This window comes from Nicotiana tabacum, chromosome 22 (assembly GCF_000715075.1).
Source record: "Nicotiana tabacum cultivar K326 chromosome 22, ASM71507v2, whole genome shotgun sequence".
In the NCBI taxonomy this organism is placed as follows: domain Eukaryota; kingdom Viridiplantae; phylum Streptophyta; class Magnoliopsida; order Solanales; family Solanaceae; genus Nicotiana; species Nicotiana tabacum.
Window position 1 is genome coordinate 232,873,108 of NC_134101.1, and position 17,132 is coordinate 232,890,239.

The window sequence follows — 17,132 nt, forward strand, 5'->3', positions numbered from 1 at the left end:
CATTCTTAGTCTAACTCCTAACTGGATACTAGTTAGGAATTTTGATCTCATTTGTTCAAGTTGTGATGGACAAACTTAATATTTATGCTGGTGGAAACTAACAGATACACATAAATTAGTTGAGTAAAATCAGACACGAACACTACGATTATTTAAAAATCAGATTCTAGTATTCATATATTCTGTTGCACTACTTCTATGAGAATTATCGCAAGACAAAAATGTACTTAATTCAAATAAAACCTAAGAGCATATACAAATAATTAAGGCTGTAAAAATAGTTAATGTATGAACTCCCTCAACTTTTTAAAAATGAATGAATACTTTAGAATCTGATTCTTTTTCGTGAAAAAATGTCACTTATCTAACTTGGAAACTCAGCTAATATAGACAATCTATAACAAACAAATAATAATAACTATGCTTCAGTTCCAAATAATAATTATTATTATAGATAGATTTTTTTTATAGCTATAGTTTACTATACCAGAGGGAAGTAAGTCAAGGGTGGTAAATGTATGGTAAATAGTTACATGCCCTCAGTGTTTATATTTAGTAGTGGAGCCAGATTATTAATTACGGGGGCAAAATATAAAGAAATAAACTCACCAAAAAGTCAAGTGTGTCATTATATAGATATTTTTAAAAAAAATAACCGAGCTAAAACTATAATTTTCCGACGAAGGAGTATCGATTGACATCCTTGAGTGCATGTGGCTCCGCCACTGTTTACCCAAAACCAAACAATTTAATTATAACAGTCACAAATTAAAGTGCAGATGCAAATCACCTAACCATAGTTAAGTGATAAATTATTTATATACAAGAGTAGTATTATGTACTCATTTGCTTATAAATACAACAACAACCCAGTATAATCCCACTTAGTGGGGTCTAGGGAGGGTAGTGTGTACGCAGACTTTACCCCTACCCTAGGGTAGAAAGACTGTTTCCAAATAGACCCTCGGCATCTATTCCCTCCAAGAACTTCCCACCTTGCTCTTGGGGAGATTCGAACTCACAACCTCTCGGTTGGAAGTGGGGGTTGCTTATAAATACTGAATACAAATAAGTTTTTATCATACAATATATCCATGTATATGTACCATTCGGGGTAGGGGTAAGATCTACGTACATATTACCCTCTCCAGACCCCACTTGTGAGATTATATTGGGTCGTCGTTGTTGTTGTTGTAATATATCCATGTATGATTACACGTATCATATTTCCAGAGGGAAAACTCTTGCATGCGTGAAACTGAATAATACGTAAAAATTTGGGTAAAAAGCAGAATAATATTCATGAAAAATAGTACATGATAAGAATGTCATGAAAAGAAAATTATCAAATCAAAACCCTAATTAAATGCTTATTTTAATTTTTATCATATATTGGGTCCCACATCTTTCAAGTTCTATTTTGTGCCTTACGTTTTGTACAAGATTAGGGTTATCCCAACATTTTAGACCCCCCCCCCCCTACCACCACCCCCACCCCAAAAAAAACATTAGGGTTTCATCCTCGGATCTCTCACAGCCACGCGCCACACGTGGCCTCGTCAGCACGGACCACTCATATCTCTCCTAAGTGCGTGCCACCTGTCTTCAGACAAGGACCATCCACTCAAAAGCCCACACTCACTTCTAGCGCGTGTAAACACGCGTCACACTCATTTTTTTTACTAGGGTTTCACAGCATCACACTTGTCACATTCCCTTTGGTCAATACCTTTCTCTCTCCTCTGTCTATACACATGCAAAATCTCAATTAAAGTTAAATACACGTAATAATGAGTGTATATTATTATATAATTAACAACAAGGCTAATTTCAAGAATCAGATTAGATATAAAAAGTTAAAAACTTTAAATAAAACCTCAACACTCACTCATCTTTCCTATTCTCTCTCTACAACTTCATCTCAAAGCAAAAATATACCTAAAAAGGGTTTCGTTTTCATTTCGCACTCTCAATTCTTCTCATTTTTCTAAAAATTATTTCAAGAAAATTGTATAATTGGCTTCATTTCAGTTTCTTCTTTACAAAGATAGTCGCTTTATTATCAGCCGTGGAAAAAAATTATTCTGGGTTTTTGTGATCTGAGCTTTCGATTTTGGAGAAAGGTAAGTTTTTTCTATTTTTTTTTTAGTTTCTGAATTATTGGGTTTTTTTATTTAAGGTGATTTGATATCTGGGTTTTGTTTTTTACGTCATTTTTTAGCTGATTCTTTGGACATGAAATGATTCCCGTACGTTTTAAGTATTTCTTTTTTTTCTTCTTTCCCCTTTTTGGTTATTTATTTTTGTGTACTTCTTGGGTTTTATTTCCTTGTCTGTTTGTACTGTTTCTTAAGGTTGTAGCTTCGATTGCCTTTTAGGTTTATGCTTAGTTTATCGAGATAATTGGGTATTAGCAAAACCCTAATTTTGCTTGTGGATATTAATTTGTTAGATTTAGGTATAATTTTATGTGAATTATGGAACAAATGCATAAACCCTAGAATGGCTATAAATGATTGATTATGAAAATAGTTGATGGGAAAAGATTGATTTCTGTTGTCATTTAGATTAGGGTTTTAGCATTTGAATTTCATTAGAATTGCAGTCATGTGTTATTCTTTAATGTCGTGTCTTGGGTATTCGGTATGGTAATTATATTAGAATTTAACTGATATATACTAACAGTACAAATAATATCTACACCTACCTTTTTCCCATGTTATCTTTAGGTGATGAGTTTATTGGGCAGCCCGATGCATTAAGCTCCCACTATGCGCGGGGTCCTGGGAAGGGCCGGACCAGTATACGCAACTTTACCCTACATTTCTGCAAGAGATTGTTTTCGCAACTCAAACCCTTGACCTCCTGGTCACATAGAAGCAACTTTACCAGCTATGCTAAGGCTCCCCTTAGAAGTTAAATTATATATTATATGGCACTGTTGGTTTTTTATGAACTAAAATTTTCTCCCTTAAATACCTTAATCTTAGTTTGATGATAAAGTTCCAATCTTTTAAGTGTACACAAACACATAATTAAAGGCCCATATGTATCTCAGTAATGCCGATGCAAAATGCAACCACATATTTTGATCTTCTTCTAAATAGTTTAGCTGTTTGCAATGCTTCATTTTCTGAGTTTACAACAACAACAACAACAACAACCCAGTGAAATCCCACTAGTGGGGTCTGGGGAGGGTAGTGTGTACGCAGACCTTACCCCTACCCCGAAGGAATAGAGAGTCTGAGTTTCTATCATGAATTACATTTTTGTGACTGCAAATTTATTGCTTTATGTAGGCTTTTAGTTGGTCTCCCTTTTACATGGAGAAAAGTAACATAGCAGTGGAAGAAAATTCTCACACAAGTACTGATATCAATACATCTTTGTCGAAATCCTTGGGATCGCTCATACAAATTGAATCAATATCTATAGACCTTGATATTCCTATGCCGAAGAAAGAGGAAGGGAACTGTCCACATTTTTCAATACGGTAAGTCTTGATCTGTACAGTTTGCCTTCTTATTTCTTACATAAAGTTTCTGTTTTACCTTTCCTTTATGCTATCTTCAGTTGACTTCGTTTAGAAGCCGATTCTTTTGTGTTGATACCTGAAGTGTTTGGAAGTTTGTTGTTGCTATTGATGGTCACCTTTTGCTTACTGGATTACGGTGTTGGATTGACAAATAGATTATATGTCTGATAGCAGATATTGGTTGATAATTGTTTACTCGTACGCATAGGAGAGTGTGGAGAGTTTAGGCAAGATGTATAGCTGGCTTTACTATCTTTGGATTTTAGTGGGATGAATCGTGGCACATCACCTATGTACGGTCAAACTTTTGCTTTGTGGTTATCTCCTTCAAAAGATTTTCTTCCGATAATATTTTCTAGGCGCTGAATGTTACTACTATAGTTACAGTCTTAAGCCTTCTGAGGTCGAATAAAACCCAATAATCACTTGGGATGTTTTTCAATGAATAAACACTGCAGTCTTTCTAGCGAACTCCTATGTTCTTGACTACATTTCTTACATTGGACACAGTGGATATGCTGCTGAGATGAGAAAAAGGGATAGGAAAATTTGTTCTCCTTTTGCATCGACCAGTGATTGCAGTACTTCTGAGGAGCAACTTCCTCCTCTAGATGTTCCTAAATTTAGGTGGTGGCGATGCAAAAATTGCATAAACGAGATAGGCACAGAAAGTGCAGGAGAAGAGTGTGAGGTCCTTTCTTCAAGCTGCAGAAGTAGATTGAACTCCGAAAACATGGCTTCTACTAGTGCTATGGCAAATGTATTTCCAGAGACAAAGCAGGAGTTAACTTCACGAAAAACTGACAGAAACAAAGCTATTATATATGGTTCTCCCAATACCAGTAGTGGCTATAACTTCTTATGTAAACCAAACAAAGGAAGGTGCACTGTAGTTGAAGACAAAGCTATTGCAGCTGGTATATTCTTTAATAATTCATTTACTATGGCTCATATTTTGGATATTTTTTATTCATTTAGAACGATAATAATCTCTGCCTACGTGTTTATAATCCATATTGCTTTTCAGGCAACAGAACTGGTTCCGGAAATGTTAGAAATGAGGAGATCGGATATCCAAATATTGAGGTAGCAATATCTAAAGAACACTCAGGTCAAGAAATAGGTTCAAAGAGCCCAGGTAATTCAATAGCATTTTTTATATGCGTCAATATCATATGATCGTCAATTTTTACTTAACGAGAGCTCTTTTGGTTTCCAAAACAGCTGCTAATTATCTCTCAAACAGCAGAATACGAGTTGCAATCTCTGACTCAACCTTGGCAGGGGATAACATTGTTCATCATGGAAATCTCCACATAAGTGCTGATGATGTAAGTGCTGATATTAGTCCAGAGAAAGAAATGGGTTCTCCAAATGATGGACAGAGGAAAGCCTCAACGGCTTTCAAGCAATCTGATATACCAGGTAGCAACGGTAAAGCTCTTGAAACTAGTAAGACGAAACTAAGTAGGATACCTTCCCTTGAATTGAGAGATTATGATGAAACACCTTCAAGATGTGACATAATTTTGGCTGAAAAAACACTGTGTGATTTGCACCATGATATTCCAAATGATCTACCACGTCGGAAAACTCGAAAGGTACGTCTCTTGACTGATATATTGGGTGGACAAGTCAATTTGGAGACTAGGCATGCCAAAGCAGAGCGTAGTTCATCGAGTACCACGCCCACGGTGCCTTCTGAGCAAGAAATAGTTGGTGCTTCTAAGTATAAGGGATCCTTTCAGAAGAAGAGGAAATTATCTCAAGAAGAAGACAGAAATCTATCGGAGATGGGCATACAATGTAACGTGGCTAAAAAGGTCAGGTCCTCTCATGGAGGAGCTGAGAGGAGTTCCATGGCAATCGAAAGTGATGATTTACGTTCAAATGAGAAGGAATCTGATGGAGAAGGTATACCGAGTGGCACCAAAAATCTGCGGATTAAGCATAGAAACGTTATAAATAAAAAGAAAAACAAGCAGCTTCGACCTGTCGATGGATATTCTCCTGAAATGCCCTGGCAGGATACAACCATGGAAGATTGTGGTTCAAAGGGATATGGTGCTGCGAATAGCCTCGTTCATTCCGCGCAATGTTATCAGTCATTGGTAGGAACCGATAGAGACTCTGGTTTGTGTTGGAACAGTAGTAAGTTTCCTGAAGCTGGACGTGTTCCCTCAACTCTTATGCATCCAGACAATAATTCCCAGGGGGAAAGTTCAACCAGGAGGAAAAATCTCGTACTTGTGACACCTGATATGGAAATGGTGACCTCTCAGCCAGCGCATGAATTGTCTCATAAAGTAAGGCTAGACCTGTCTTTGAACAGCTTCAGAGACTCTGACAAATGTGCTGAGAATGATATTACCCAAAAAAGAAATATGACAACCTGGCCGTTCATTCTGCACAAGGGAAATAAGAGTAACGATCCTCGAGGGAAAGATAATACTCTTGTCGGACAGTCAAATGTGACTGATTCACAATCTTCAAGGAAAGGAGTGATTCATGACCTCAACCATGGAATTTTCCAGACATCATCAATGTGGCAAGGGATCCAAAACTCTCCAAATCTGCTTCAGAAGGGGAACCTTCATGTTCCCGATATAATGGTACTGGTTTATTTCCGTGTTTTACTTTGAGCCTCCCTTTTGTTTGCGATGATATAGTTTCCTCCCCCTCCCCTCCCCTCCATAATGTCCTGTGGGGTCGAAGAATCCAAATCAAATGGCTAAGAATGCATCTTCATTGAGTTGATACTTTTTGCAGTTCTTGAGTGTAGTTTTATATACCTAATACTACTTTGTTCAGAGATGATGGAAAAGCAAAAATACTGTTAATAAACAGCAATGATATCTTAAATAACGAGATTGATTGTTTTGATCCGACACATGGGATTGAAGGGAGTTGACAAGCTTTTGGAAAAAGCCAGCAGGATAACTGAGATCTGTTTTCTATTTCAAAATCTTGTTCTTGATAACTTAGAAGACTGCCATTTTGATGAAAGAACGTCATATTCACATTAGACAGCGACGCCCCTTTTTTCCGTTAAATTTCTTTTTATGTTCTTAAACTATGAAGTTACTTAAGTGACTAGCTGAATTTCCGATCCGAGTGCTAAGAGACAATATCATTACATGTTCTGATCTGGTCATGCTTATTCGTGCGAGCCTGAGTTTAGTTGGTATTGTTTTATATGCTTAATACTTCTCTATAGGTCCTTTAGGTGAAACAAATTTCAATCAGTGGACGTCTGACTTCTTGATTTATTATTTCTGTTTCATGAATGTTGTAGAGTAAGCCAATGCAACTTATTAGCACAAATTTTAAGGTAAGTGCTTGTAGTCAGTGAAGTCACAGAGATTTGCCTTTCAGGAAATGCCTCACCGGCGTAATGGAGCCACTCTTAATGAATTTGTAGAGCATTCAGATGTAGTTAAGCATCACAGAAATCAACGCTCTGAGAAGGCTTTAGAACGGGGGTTATCAGATGATATACCAATGGAAATTGTGGAGCTAATGGCGAAGAACCAGTACGAGAGGGGTCTTACTGAGACCAAAACCAAATGCATGATTGAAAGAACTGATGGTATTGCAAGGCCAAGTTCTGAGATATGTGACAGTGAAGCAGTGACATGGTCACGTCCTGGTTTAATTAGTTTCCATCCATCTAATGCAAATACAAAGACCGATGTTGGAGCAAGAAGCGGAAGCTCCCTCCAATTCTCTCATGTTAAGAGGAACCACCTCGGAATGGCCCAGGTTGAAAGACTGCCGGTCAACCTGTTTGGTACCTTTCCACAAACTCAACAGGAATTATCTAATGTAGGGCAAGGTTCTGCTTCCATGAACATCAGATCCGGTTTGCAGCATAGTGAGGAAGCAAACCCGGTATGGTTTTCAAATGTGCAGAACACACCATTAGGACTTGGAATTGCACAGAAATCCATTGGTCAGCCAAATGAAAAAATGATTCAGAAAGGGAGGACTATCAGCGACATAAAGAGTGGTGATGTGAGAATGCAGATTGAGCCTCATCTTCTTTTATCCAAATCAGGAGGCAATGCCGATTTGAACGTGAAAAATATGGGGTCTTTAGATCCTTATAATAATGAGACAATCCCAGCTATGCAGTTACTCAGCCTTATGGACCGAAGGATGCCCTCAAGTCCTCCTTTCAATCTGGATATAAACAAGCTCCGGGAGAAACCTTTTTCTCCATGCAGTTATCACCCGAGGTTTCAAATGGATGGTAAGCAGAGTATTCTCAACGGATCGTATTTATCACATCATCAGTTGAAGGAGTCTTCTGGGGTACACCCTGGTGGTTATCATGCAGGTTAGAGCTCTAGATAATCTTTTTGTTCCTTTATTGATTAAGATTCAACTTTCTTAGAATATTTTCATCTTCATTTCCGGTCATATCGTTCCATGTGTAAATGAAACATACTCTAATAAGCTGATTTTACAGATCAAATATCTTTCAAGTCTCGAGGACAAGAGAAATCAAGAAATTTTCATGCACCTCCGCGATGTGGTGGAAGCAAATCGGAGAGATTTGTATCTTCAAATGGCCTGCTAAGCATGAGTCGACATTCTTGTCCTGAGAAGGACGAGCAAAACAAAATCCTTGGCACATCAAGTTCTCAGGTGCTTCCACTGCAGGATCATAATGCTTCAAAATTCTCTGACTTGGAGGGCCACAGTAATGCTAGAGCTGTATTTCCAATCAACGGAAGTAACATCTGCAGCCTTAACCGAAACCCTGCTGAATTTAGTATTCCAGAAGAAGGGAACCCCTTCACTAGGAGTGTAAAGGATCCAAGAATTGGGAAGAAGATCTCATCAAGAGAGAGATCTCACATTGTTGATCTGAATAAGCGAAAGCAGCGGAGAATCACAAAGGAAAAAGAAGGGAGACTACTACCATTAGGCCGTGCATAGTGAGTTCCACAAATTGTCTATCTTTTTGCTGTGGAGACTCAATTCTGCTGAAAGCATACCTCCCAACTTATACTCGGGTATATGGTTAATGTTGGTTGGTTTCGCAGCATATATTTTCGCTTACAATACCAATTAAAGTTTTCAGGTAAATTAATCTATGATAATAAGAAATGTATCAAAATGTTCAGAAACTTTGAATAGAGTTATACTCTGGACATAAACTTGAACTGATTCAAGAAACCGGAGCTCTTGATTCCGGATCTTGATCCAGCTTGGAGGCATGGTGAATGTTAGATAACTTGTGTGTTGTTGTGCTTCTTTTGTATGTTGAACAGAGAAAACATGAGATAAAATCAGCTTTGCTCTTCAATATTAAAAGGGTACCTTCTATTTTCTGGTATATATTCTGTTCTATTTTAATCTTCATATAGTCGACTCTAACTAGTCCGAGACTTTAGTTCTACAGATGATGCTTGCTAGTTGCAAGCCTGAAACACTTTAGTGGTGTTCTTTTACACTTTTCTTTCAATTTTGAACAACAAACATTCTCAGATGAATAATATATATAGGGATAATTGCAGTTTTGATCCCTCAATTATTGGTAAATTTTGATGAATCTGGATTAGTTCGTTACTAGGTTTCGGATGCCATATGGTTAAACAAAAAAACTACAAAAAATTGAACGGAAAAAGTACTTCTTTAAGGGTCAATTTGGACAAACTATAGTTAGATCATGTTATCGAGAGAATAAATTAAAAGTTTTCTGTACTTTGGAAATTATGTGGTTGTGCAGAGGGATTAAGTGGAACAAAATCCCACTGCTCCCAGTTACACTTGACTAACAGTAGCGGAGCAAGGATTTGAAGTTTATGAATTCGTAATTTGTACATATTTAATGGTTTACTTAAGACAAATATAGAATGTGGACTGAAACGAACCCCTTACCTGCACTCTTGCTCCGCCACTGTCAAGTGATATGTGTTAAGTAAATAATTTATATGGTCTACAATTACTACAAATGACTACTTGAAATTAGGTTTTTATTAATCTACTAAGGGGTTGTTCGGTACAATGGTGGGATATTCTATGAGGTGGGATATCCCATGGAATTAGTTATCTCACCTTCTATATGGGATAACTAATCCCACTATTTTAGCGGTCATTTTATTGAGAAATAAGTTATCTCATGATTAATTATCGGGGATTAGTTATCTTACCCTCCCATGGGAACAAAAGATACTACAATCCTGGGATTAGTCATAGCACAATTTTATCCCACCCAAACGTGGGATAAACGCATCTTAAATTTAATCCTGGGATTAATTATCCCTTATCCCTCGTATCAAACGAGTCCTTAGTATAAAAGTTATTCCGGTATTAGCTAATAACCCCAAACCAAACATGGAATAAAATTAATCTCAAACTTTATCCCGAGATTGTTATCCTTATCCCATGTACCAAACGACCCCATAAGTAGTATAAGACTTTTGAAATATTCATTTTTTTCATGATCTTGAGGTTTGTAAAAGGACAAGGAGAGGACTCAAAGGAATGTAGTAGAGCTAAATTTCACATATTCCCCGGGTGAATGTTACGTTAGGACCGAAAAAATTAGGTGTCATTCAGGAGCTAGTAAAACAAATTTTAAACGACGATAAATCATACAACTCACGAAGAGGCAAACATAAGTGACACTCTAACACTTGTTCCGTAAAGTTCTCCCCCTAAACACAACTCTCAAATCCCATATGGCTACATTGTTGATGCTACTGAATGAGAAGGAAGGATCCTCAATTTATAGAAGTCCAAACATTTTCCTACTAGAAAAAAGACTAGCCAAATATAGAAGATTTATAATTTTCTTTTACAAGAAAGAAAACTCAATTAAGGTAAATATGTTAGTCCTTTCCTTCAAGAGATAGGAAAATCAAATATTGTAAGAAAATCAGGACAACACCTAACATGTTACACTCTTTTATACGTACTGATGAGTTCTCACCAATCCTCCGGTCATACTCACAATTAGAGGTGAATTCAGTATTTAAGCTTTATAGATTTAATTTTAAAAAATTTAGTGTTGAATTTTAGTGATTTTTTACACATAATTTTGTGTTCCACAATGAAAAAACTAGGCTCAAATATACTTAGTATCGCAACGCTGCGTACGCCTCTGCACAAGATTTACTTTTATTTGTTAGGGACTGGTATGAAAATCGTATTACTAATTTCTATAAAAGTTTCACGGCGTGCCCTAATTTTACACATCCATTTATTAAGTACCAAATTTTTCAAAATTAATTAACTAGTACCCAATATTAACAAACGTCAAATCTGCTTCTTCCTCGACTTTTTATTTGGACTTATTACGACTTGGACTTCGCCCAAGTGGAAGAGAGACACAAATTATCTGAAGTTGCACTGTGAAGCAGTAGCGAAGCCAGAAATGTTTTTAAAGGTGTTTAGACTTGAAAAAAGTTTAAATAATTTTCCAACAAAGGGTGTTCAATATATGTTTTATACCTCTAACATCAATATTTTACTTATATATACAGTGTAAATTTTCGTAATATTTCGACGAAGGGACCACTCTTAGCAAAAATGGCTTCGCCCCTGCTGTTGCGGGCAAAACTTTAGATGCGAGAACTCCATGCGAACTTTAGACGTGGTTGTTTGAAGCTTACACTATCATGAGGGAGAACTTCAGACACGAACATTATCATACTTATACAGCTAGAAAGCAACTGCAGAAAGTACCTTCTGTACACGTGACAGTGCAGCAGACAGTGCAGCAGTCATTTCCCATTGGGAAGAGGCGTGTACCAACCATGAACCGACATCATCCTTGGGATGTCTTTCGTAGTATAACAATATGGTACAAGGCATAAGATATTGACTTGAGCATTTAGTGATATTCTCTCAAGCATTAAAGAGTTGATCCAGCATTGAAGTCACAAGTATGTCAAGAACAAGAAGACAACTCCACTAAGGATCAGTTCCACAATGAGCCTATGTGTATCCATAGTTGAGTTGTAATCTTGTTATTTGTTCTTTTTTGTAACTCCTATCTTGCTTTCTTAGAAGCTGTGTTTTAGGAAATCCAAAATCATAAACTTTCTAAGTTTATGTTGTGACTAAAGTTAGTTATAAGTTAAAGTCTTTGTAACTGGTGTGTGACAAAGTGGCTTGTGGTAAGTGTATCACAAGTTAGTTGAGTTGAAGTCTTTATAATAGAGTCATTACAAAGTGGCTTGTAATAGTGTGATTGCAAATTAGTGAAGTTGAAAGCCTACAAGTGTAGGTCGTGGTTTTTGTCCCTTTGAGTGAGATTTTTCCATGTAAAAGTCTTGTGTCTCATTTACTTACTACTTCATTAGTATTCTCAGTGGAAACTCATAGAGGACCAGGTACTTTATAATGTAGTGGATCCATATAAACTAACAATTGGTATCAGAGCAGGTTCTTTCTAAAAGGTTAACACCTAGAAAGGATCTCAATGGATGCTCCACCTAACTTTGAGGAAAGACAATCAACCTACAGACCTCCTAGATTCAATAGTCAGTACTACGGCTGGTGGAAGACTCGTATGCATGATTTTATAATGGCTAAAGACTCAGAATTGTGGGACATCATTTGTGATGGTCCACATGTTCCTATGAAGAAGTTTGGACAAACTAGACCAATGGTGCCGAAAAACAAAAAAGAGTACAATGATATTGACAGAAAAGTTGTAGAAAAGAACTATCGTACCAAGAAAATCTTGGTATGTGGTATAGGACCTGATGAGTACAACAGAATCTCAGCTTGTGATTCTGTCAAAGAAATATGGGAAACATTGCAAACAACACACGAAGGAACTACTCAGGTTAAACAGTCCAAGATTGACATGCTCACCGCTGAGTATGAGCTCTTCAGGATGAAGGATGATAAGTCTATACAAGATATGCACACTAGATTCACATCCATTATAAATGAGCTTCATTCACTTGGAGATGTTATTCCCAGAAACAAGCTTGTAAGGAAGATTCTTAGTGTTCTACCTGGCTCTTGGGAGAGTAAGGTGAATGTCATCACTGAAGCTAAAGATTTACAAACTCTAACCATGGATGAGCTGATTGGAAATCTAAAGACATACGAGATGAAAAAAAAAAGACACTGAAAGGAGAGAGCCAAATAAGGAAAAGAACCTGGTGCTCAAAGCTAAAAATAGTGACTCAAGTGAAGAAGATAGTGATATGGCATATCTTACTAAAAGGTTTCAAAAGATGGTTCGAAGGAATGACGGTTTACCAAAGAGGGGTAGTTCAAGTAAGGCAAGGAACAATGATCTCTATCACAAGTGCGGAAAGTCAGGGCATTTCATCAAAGACTGCCCACTTCTAAAACAGGAGCAATACAAGCAAAACCTTGACAAAGCAGCAAAAAGGAACTCGGTTCCTGACAAACGATTCAGTCGAAAAAGTGCAACTGACAATGTGGTGAAGCAAGCTCTTGCTGCTTGGGGAGACTCCTCCGGTGAATCAGAAGGGGAACCAGATGCAGAAAACAGCTCTATTGTGGCAGTGGAAACTAAAGCAATGAAATATGACTCACTGTTTGCACTGATGGCTCCGTCTGACGATGATGAAGAGGATGAAAATAATGAGGTAAATTTCAGGGATGTTCAGAGAAATCTGAAGTCTTACTCTTCTAAGAAATTAAGGTCATTAGAAAATGTTCTAATTGATGCATATTATAGTCTTATTAATGATAAGGAGATCTTGACCATAGAGCTAGGAGATGCTGAACAATCTAGAGACGATCTGGTGGTCTGTGTAGTTGATCTAAATGAGACCATAGCTAATTTTGAAAAAGAAAATGAAGCTTTGAATGAAAAAATAAATAGTGTAGAAAATGAGAGAGATGACTTGATGGTAGTGGTTGTTGATTTGAAGGAAACCATAGAGGGCTTTAGCAATGAAAAGCACACTTTAGAAGAGAAAATTGCAGCTACTGAGTATGAGAGGGATGACTTTTTAGTGATAATCACTGACCTAGAGGAAACTACTGAGGGACTCAAATCAGAACTTAGGCCTGCAAGTATTGAGAAAGGGAAAAAAGTAGCAGTGAGTCACATATCAAGCTTGAAAAAGAATTAACTGATGTTAAAACTAGTCTATGTGGTGAACTCGAGAAAAATAGGCAGCTTCAAGCTGAACTGAAGAAAGTAAAAACTGATCTTGAGAAATCTCTCAAGTGGACCTGGTCCTCAGATGTTGTTAATGCCATGTACTTTAACAATAGTGGAAACAGACAGGGAATCGGGTTTCAAAAGGAGAAAACTCCTTACAACCCTCACAGCAAGTATGTAACAGTTCTTGATAACTGGCTTTGTACCCACTGTGTGAACAAAGGGCACTTCAAAGAAAATTGCCAGGCCAGGGTTCAATCTGTTCAGAAAAACAAATTGTTTACTGAAAAAGTGACTACTAAAGAGGGACCAGGTACCACTCGCAAGAAATGAATATTGCCTACATGGACTAGAAAAACTCTTATTTATCCCTTTTCTCATAACAAAGGACCCAAACTAGTTTGGGTTCCTAAATCTAACCCATAATTTATATGTACAGGGAACAGTGAGAGGAAGCAGACTATAATGGTTCATGGACAGTGGATGCTAAAATCACATGACTGGAAACACCATGGGTTTTCCCTCACTGAAAGCCCTACAGGAAAGGGAATGTATCCTTTAGAAATAAAAAAGGTACATTCTCGGTGTTGGAAAAGTTGAAAAGTCTCTTTCACACTCAATTGAGAATGTGTACTATGTGGATTACTTGAAGTACAATCTCTTGAGTGTTTCTCAAATCTGTGATAAAAAGAACAAAGTAGAGTTCTTATCAAAAGTGCGCACAGTTACCAATCTGGTAACTAGTTAAGTGGTCTTAGTATCCAAAAGATACAAGAACATCTATGTCGCTAACTTTAAATCTCTACAAGCTGGTGATATGAGCTGCTTGAAGGCAATTGATAATGATGCAAAAATTTGGCATAAAAGATTGGGACATGCAAACTTCTCATTTCTGAATAAACTGATTCAGAAGGTCCTGGTTCGTGGGCCGCCAAATTCAAGATTCACCTAGACACTGTTTCTTAGAATAAAGAAAGAGATTTTTGAGGTATTTGTGACATTTGTCAAGAAGATTCAAGTGAAGATGGAATTGAAGTTAGCATGTAAGATCTGACCATGGGACAGAATCTGTCAACGCCAAATTTGATGAGTCTTGTAATGAAAATGGGATCACTCACAACTTCTCAGCACCAAGGATTCCATAGCAAAATGGTGTTGTTAAAAGGAAGAACAGAACTCTGGAATACATCACATAGACAATGCTCATCGATAGTGGAATCGCCAAAAATTCTAGGCAGAAGCAATAAACACTGCTTGCTACTAGGTGAACAGGTGTATGATCAGGTCCCTCCTAAACAAAACCCCCTATGAGTTTCTCAATAGAAGAAAACCAAAGATAACTCATCTGAGAACCTTTGGATGCAAACGCTATGATCTCAACAACGGGAAGGACGAGCTTGTGAAGTTTGATGCACAAAGCGATAAAGGAATCCTTCTGAGATATTCCTCTCAAAGAAAAGTCTACAAAGTCTGCAACAAAAGGACACAATGTATGGAAAAAAGTAGTCATGAGTTATTCAACAAGACTCCCTCTTCTAACAAGGGAGGAAACAATGATGATCAAGATATTGAACCACTTTTGGTTCCTGGGGAAATATCTAATGTTTCAAATGGCAAGGCTGATATGATGAGTCAGAATAAAGAAACAAGGTGAAGTTGGGGCTATTGAAGCTTAATTGAGAACCTGATACCTCATCAATTGGCTATGAAAATCACCTTCAGGTAAAACTAGCTAAAATGTTTTCTGGCCAAGCCTAACTCACATCGATACAGTTGCAGGTAAACACGCATGACGATAATATAAGCTAAAGGTACAATGCTGAACTGCGAAAGAAGAGCTGCTAAATTTTTTTTCAAAAACTGTTCGGGAATCAGGTTTCTATACCACAGGTTAGTAGTAATGTGTTTGTTTTTCGCATGCTTTCTCAAAAAGGTTAACAAAATTAATTCAACTACCACATCATCCAACTTTTCCGAGTCTGCATGTCACGTCCTGTCTTTTTAATCCTTTCACCTCCTCTGCATGTTATGTATTACCACAAACCTACCGCCATTTCAAAACCCTTCAGAACCCTTCTCTCCCTTCTCATTATTAACCCTTATTCCCATAAAGCTCTCTCTCTCTCACAGTTGTCCTGAACTTTTATCTCCTTTGTATCTCTGTGATCCTCTCTTAACTTCTCTCGTACTCAAATTTCCTACCAAATCCTCCTACAATGGCAATCGAATAATCTCTTCCTTCTCCTACCATCAACACCACTCCCACTTCCCTATTATCCTTAAAGTCATCTCCAGAAATTCACTCTTCCACTATTCCAAATACTACTGCACCCACACATGTTTTCTCCTTATTTCCTATTGTTTTTCCTTCTCCGTCAAACTCGATGTGTTGAAAACCCTACGTCTCCCCCTTCTTCTGATCTCACCAAAGAACACTCAGAAAGTGTTACCACTCAGGTGTCAGAGGTCTCTGAGGATGATCCTGATCAGTATCTGAACTCCTCCATTTTGGACTCAGTGGCTCTCAAGAGTCATCATAAAAGGAAGCATCATACAATATCATGGCTATCGCTACTGAAAGTATTTTGAATGAAGCATCCTTCCTCTTGTATGAGTCTCAAGGGGAAGAAACTCCATTCCTAGGCGATGAAAGAAACTTGGTACTCTTCGAGTCTCTAGTCCATGAAATAGTCACAAAAAAACCTGTTGGAGAACCTGATTCTCTTCCAGTTAAATCAACTCAGGAACCTCTTGTTTATAGCCCTTAGAATCTATTACACCCAGTGAGATCCCTATTGATGAAGATGATATGGTTCTCAGCGCACAATTTAAGATGCGCAAACCAAAAAAAACTCCTGAATCCTCTTCCAAACGACTCACTACCAGGTTGCAGCAGAAAGAGACTTTTGAGTCTGCCTTACAGAAAAGTAAGAGGAGTATTAAGAAAAAGAAGAAGAAATTGATAAAACAAGGGGAATTTGTGTTTGACAAAAGCATTCTAGTGGTTGAGGTTGATGAATATGTTGTAGATGAACCCAGTTCCTTAGTAAAATAATCTACAAAAATCCAGAAGTCTGTGGTTGGAGCTTCCGATGAAGCTATTGAAAAACAAAGAAAAACGTCCATGAAGGGTAGCAGTAAGTCTAAGAAGGTTGTAGTTGAGCAAGTTATGTCTGAAGAAGATACTGTGGGGGTTGTAAACCGGAAAGGGAAGTTTGTTGAGGGGTCCAAAAAATGAAAACAGGAAACTATAGGGGCACCTGGTTCTATGAAGACCATACCTAATGACAGTGGTCTTTGGCAGGAGAGATTGAGAACTCAGAAAGTCTTGTGGGGTCGTATATTTGATCCGGCAATCTCAGAGATGGCAGGTATGAGGCAAGTTCTGGAGATGGTGGAATTTCAGCGATGGAACCATTTGTTTCAAGAGGATGTACCTAAGGTGTACGAAGATGCGGTATAAAATTACTACGCATCTCTCTTTAT

At 37.6% G+C, this 17,132-nt stretch overlaps 1 protein-coding gene across 1 annotated transcript; it reads left to right on the forward strand.

Annotated features, from left to right (window-relative positions):
* Positions 1-1,820: 1,820 nt before the first annotated feature.
* Positions 1,821-8,877, forward strand: LOC107788728 (protein EMBRYONIC FLOWER 1). Its single transcript, XM_016610433.2, has 7 exons — positions 1,821-2,123; positions 3,300-3,493; positions 4,046-4,452; positions 4,563-4,673; positions 4,760-6,147; positions 6,911-7,874; positions 8,007-8,877. Exons 2-7 carry the CDS (start codon positions 3,324-3,326, stop codon positions 8,477-8,479), a joined length of 3,513 nt encoding a protein of 1,170 aa, XP_016465919.2. The 5' UTR covers positions 1,821-2,123; positions 3,300-3,323; the 3' UTR covers positions 8,480-8,877.
* The last annotated feature ends 8,255 nt before the right edge of the window (positions 8,878-17,132 follow it).

Excerpts from the sequence above, each read along its gene's own strand:
- LOC107788728 (XM_016610433.2), top strand. The coding sequence starts at position 3,324 with ATGGAGAAAAGTAACATAGCAGTGGAAGAAAATTCTCACACAAGTACT. Across the intron at positions 4,453-4,562 it reads AGACAAAGCTATTGCAGCTG|GCAACAGAACTGGTTCCGGA; the intron begins GTATATTCTTTA and ends ATTGCTTTTCAG. Across the intron at positions 6,148-6,910 it reads TTCATGTTCCCGATATAATG|GAAATGCCTCACCGGCGTAA; the intron begins GTACTGGTTTAT and ends TTTGCCTTTCAG.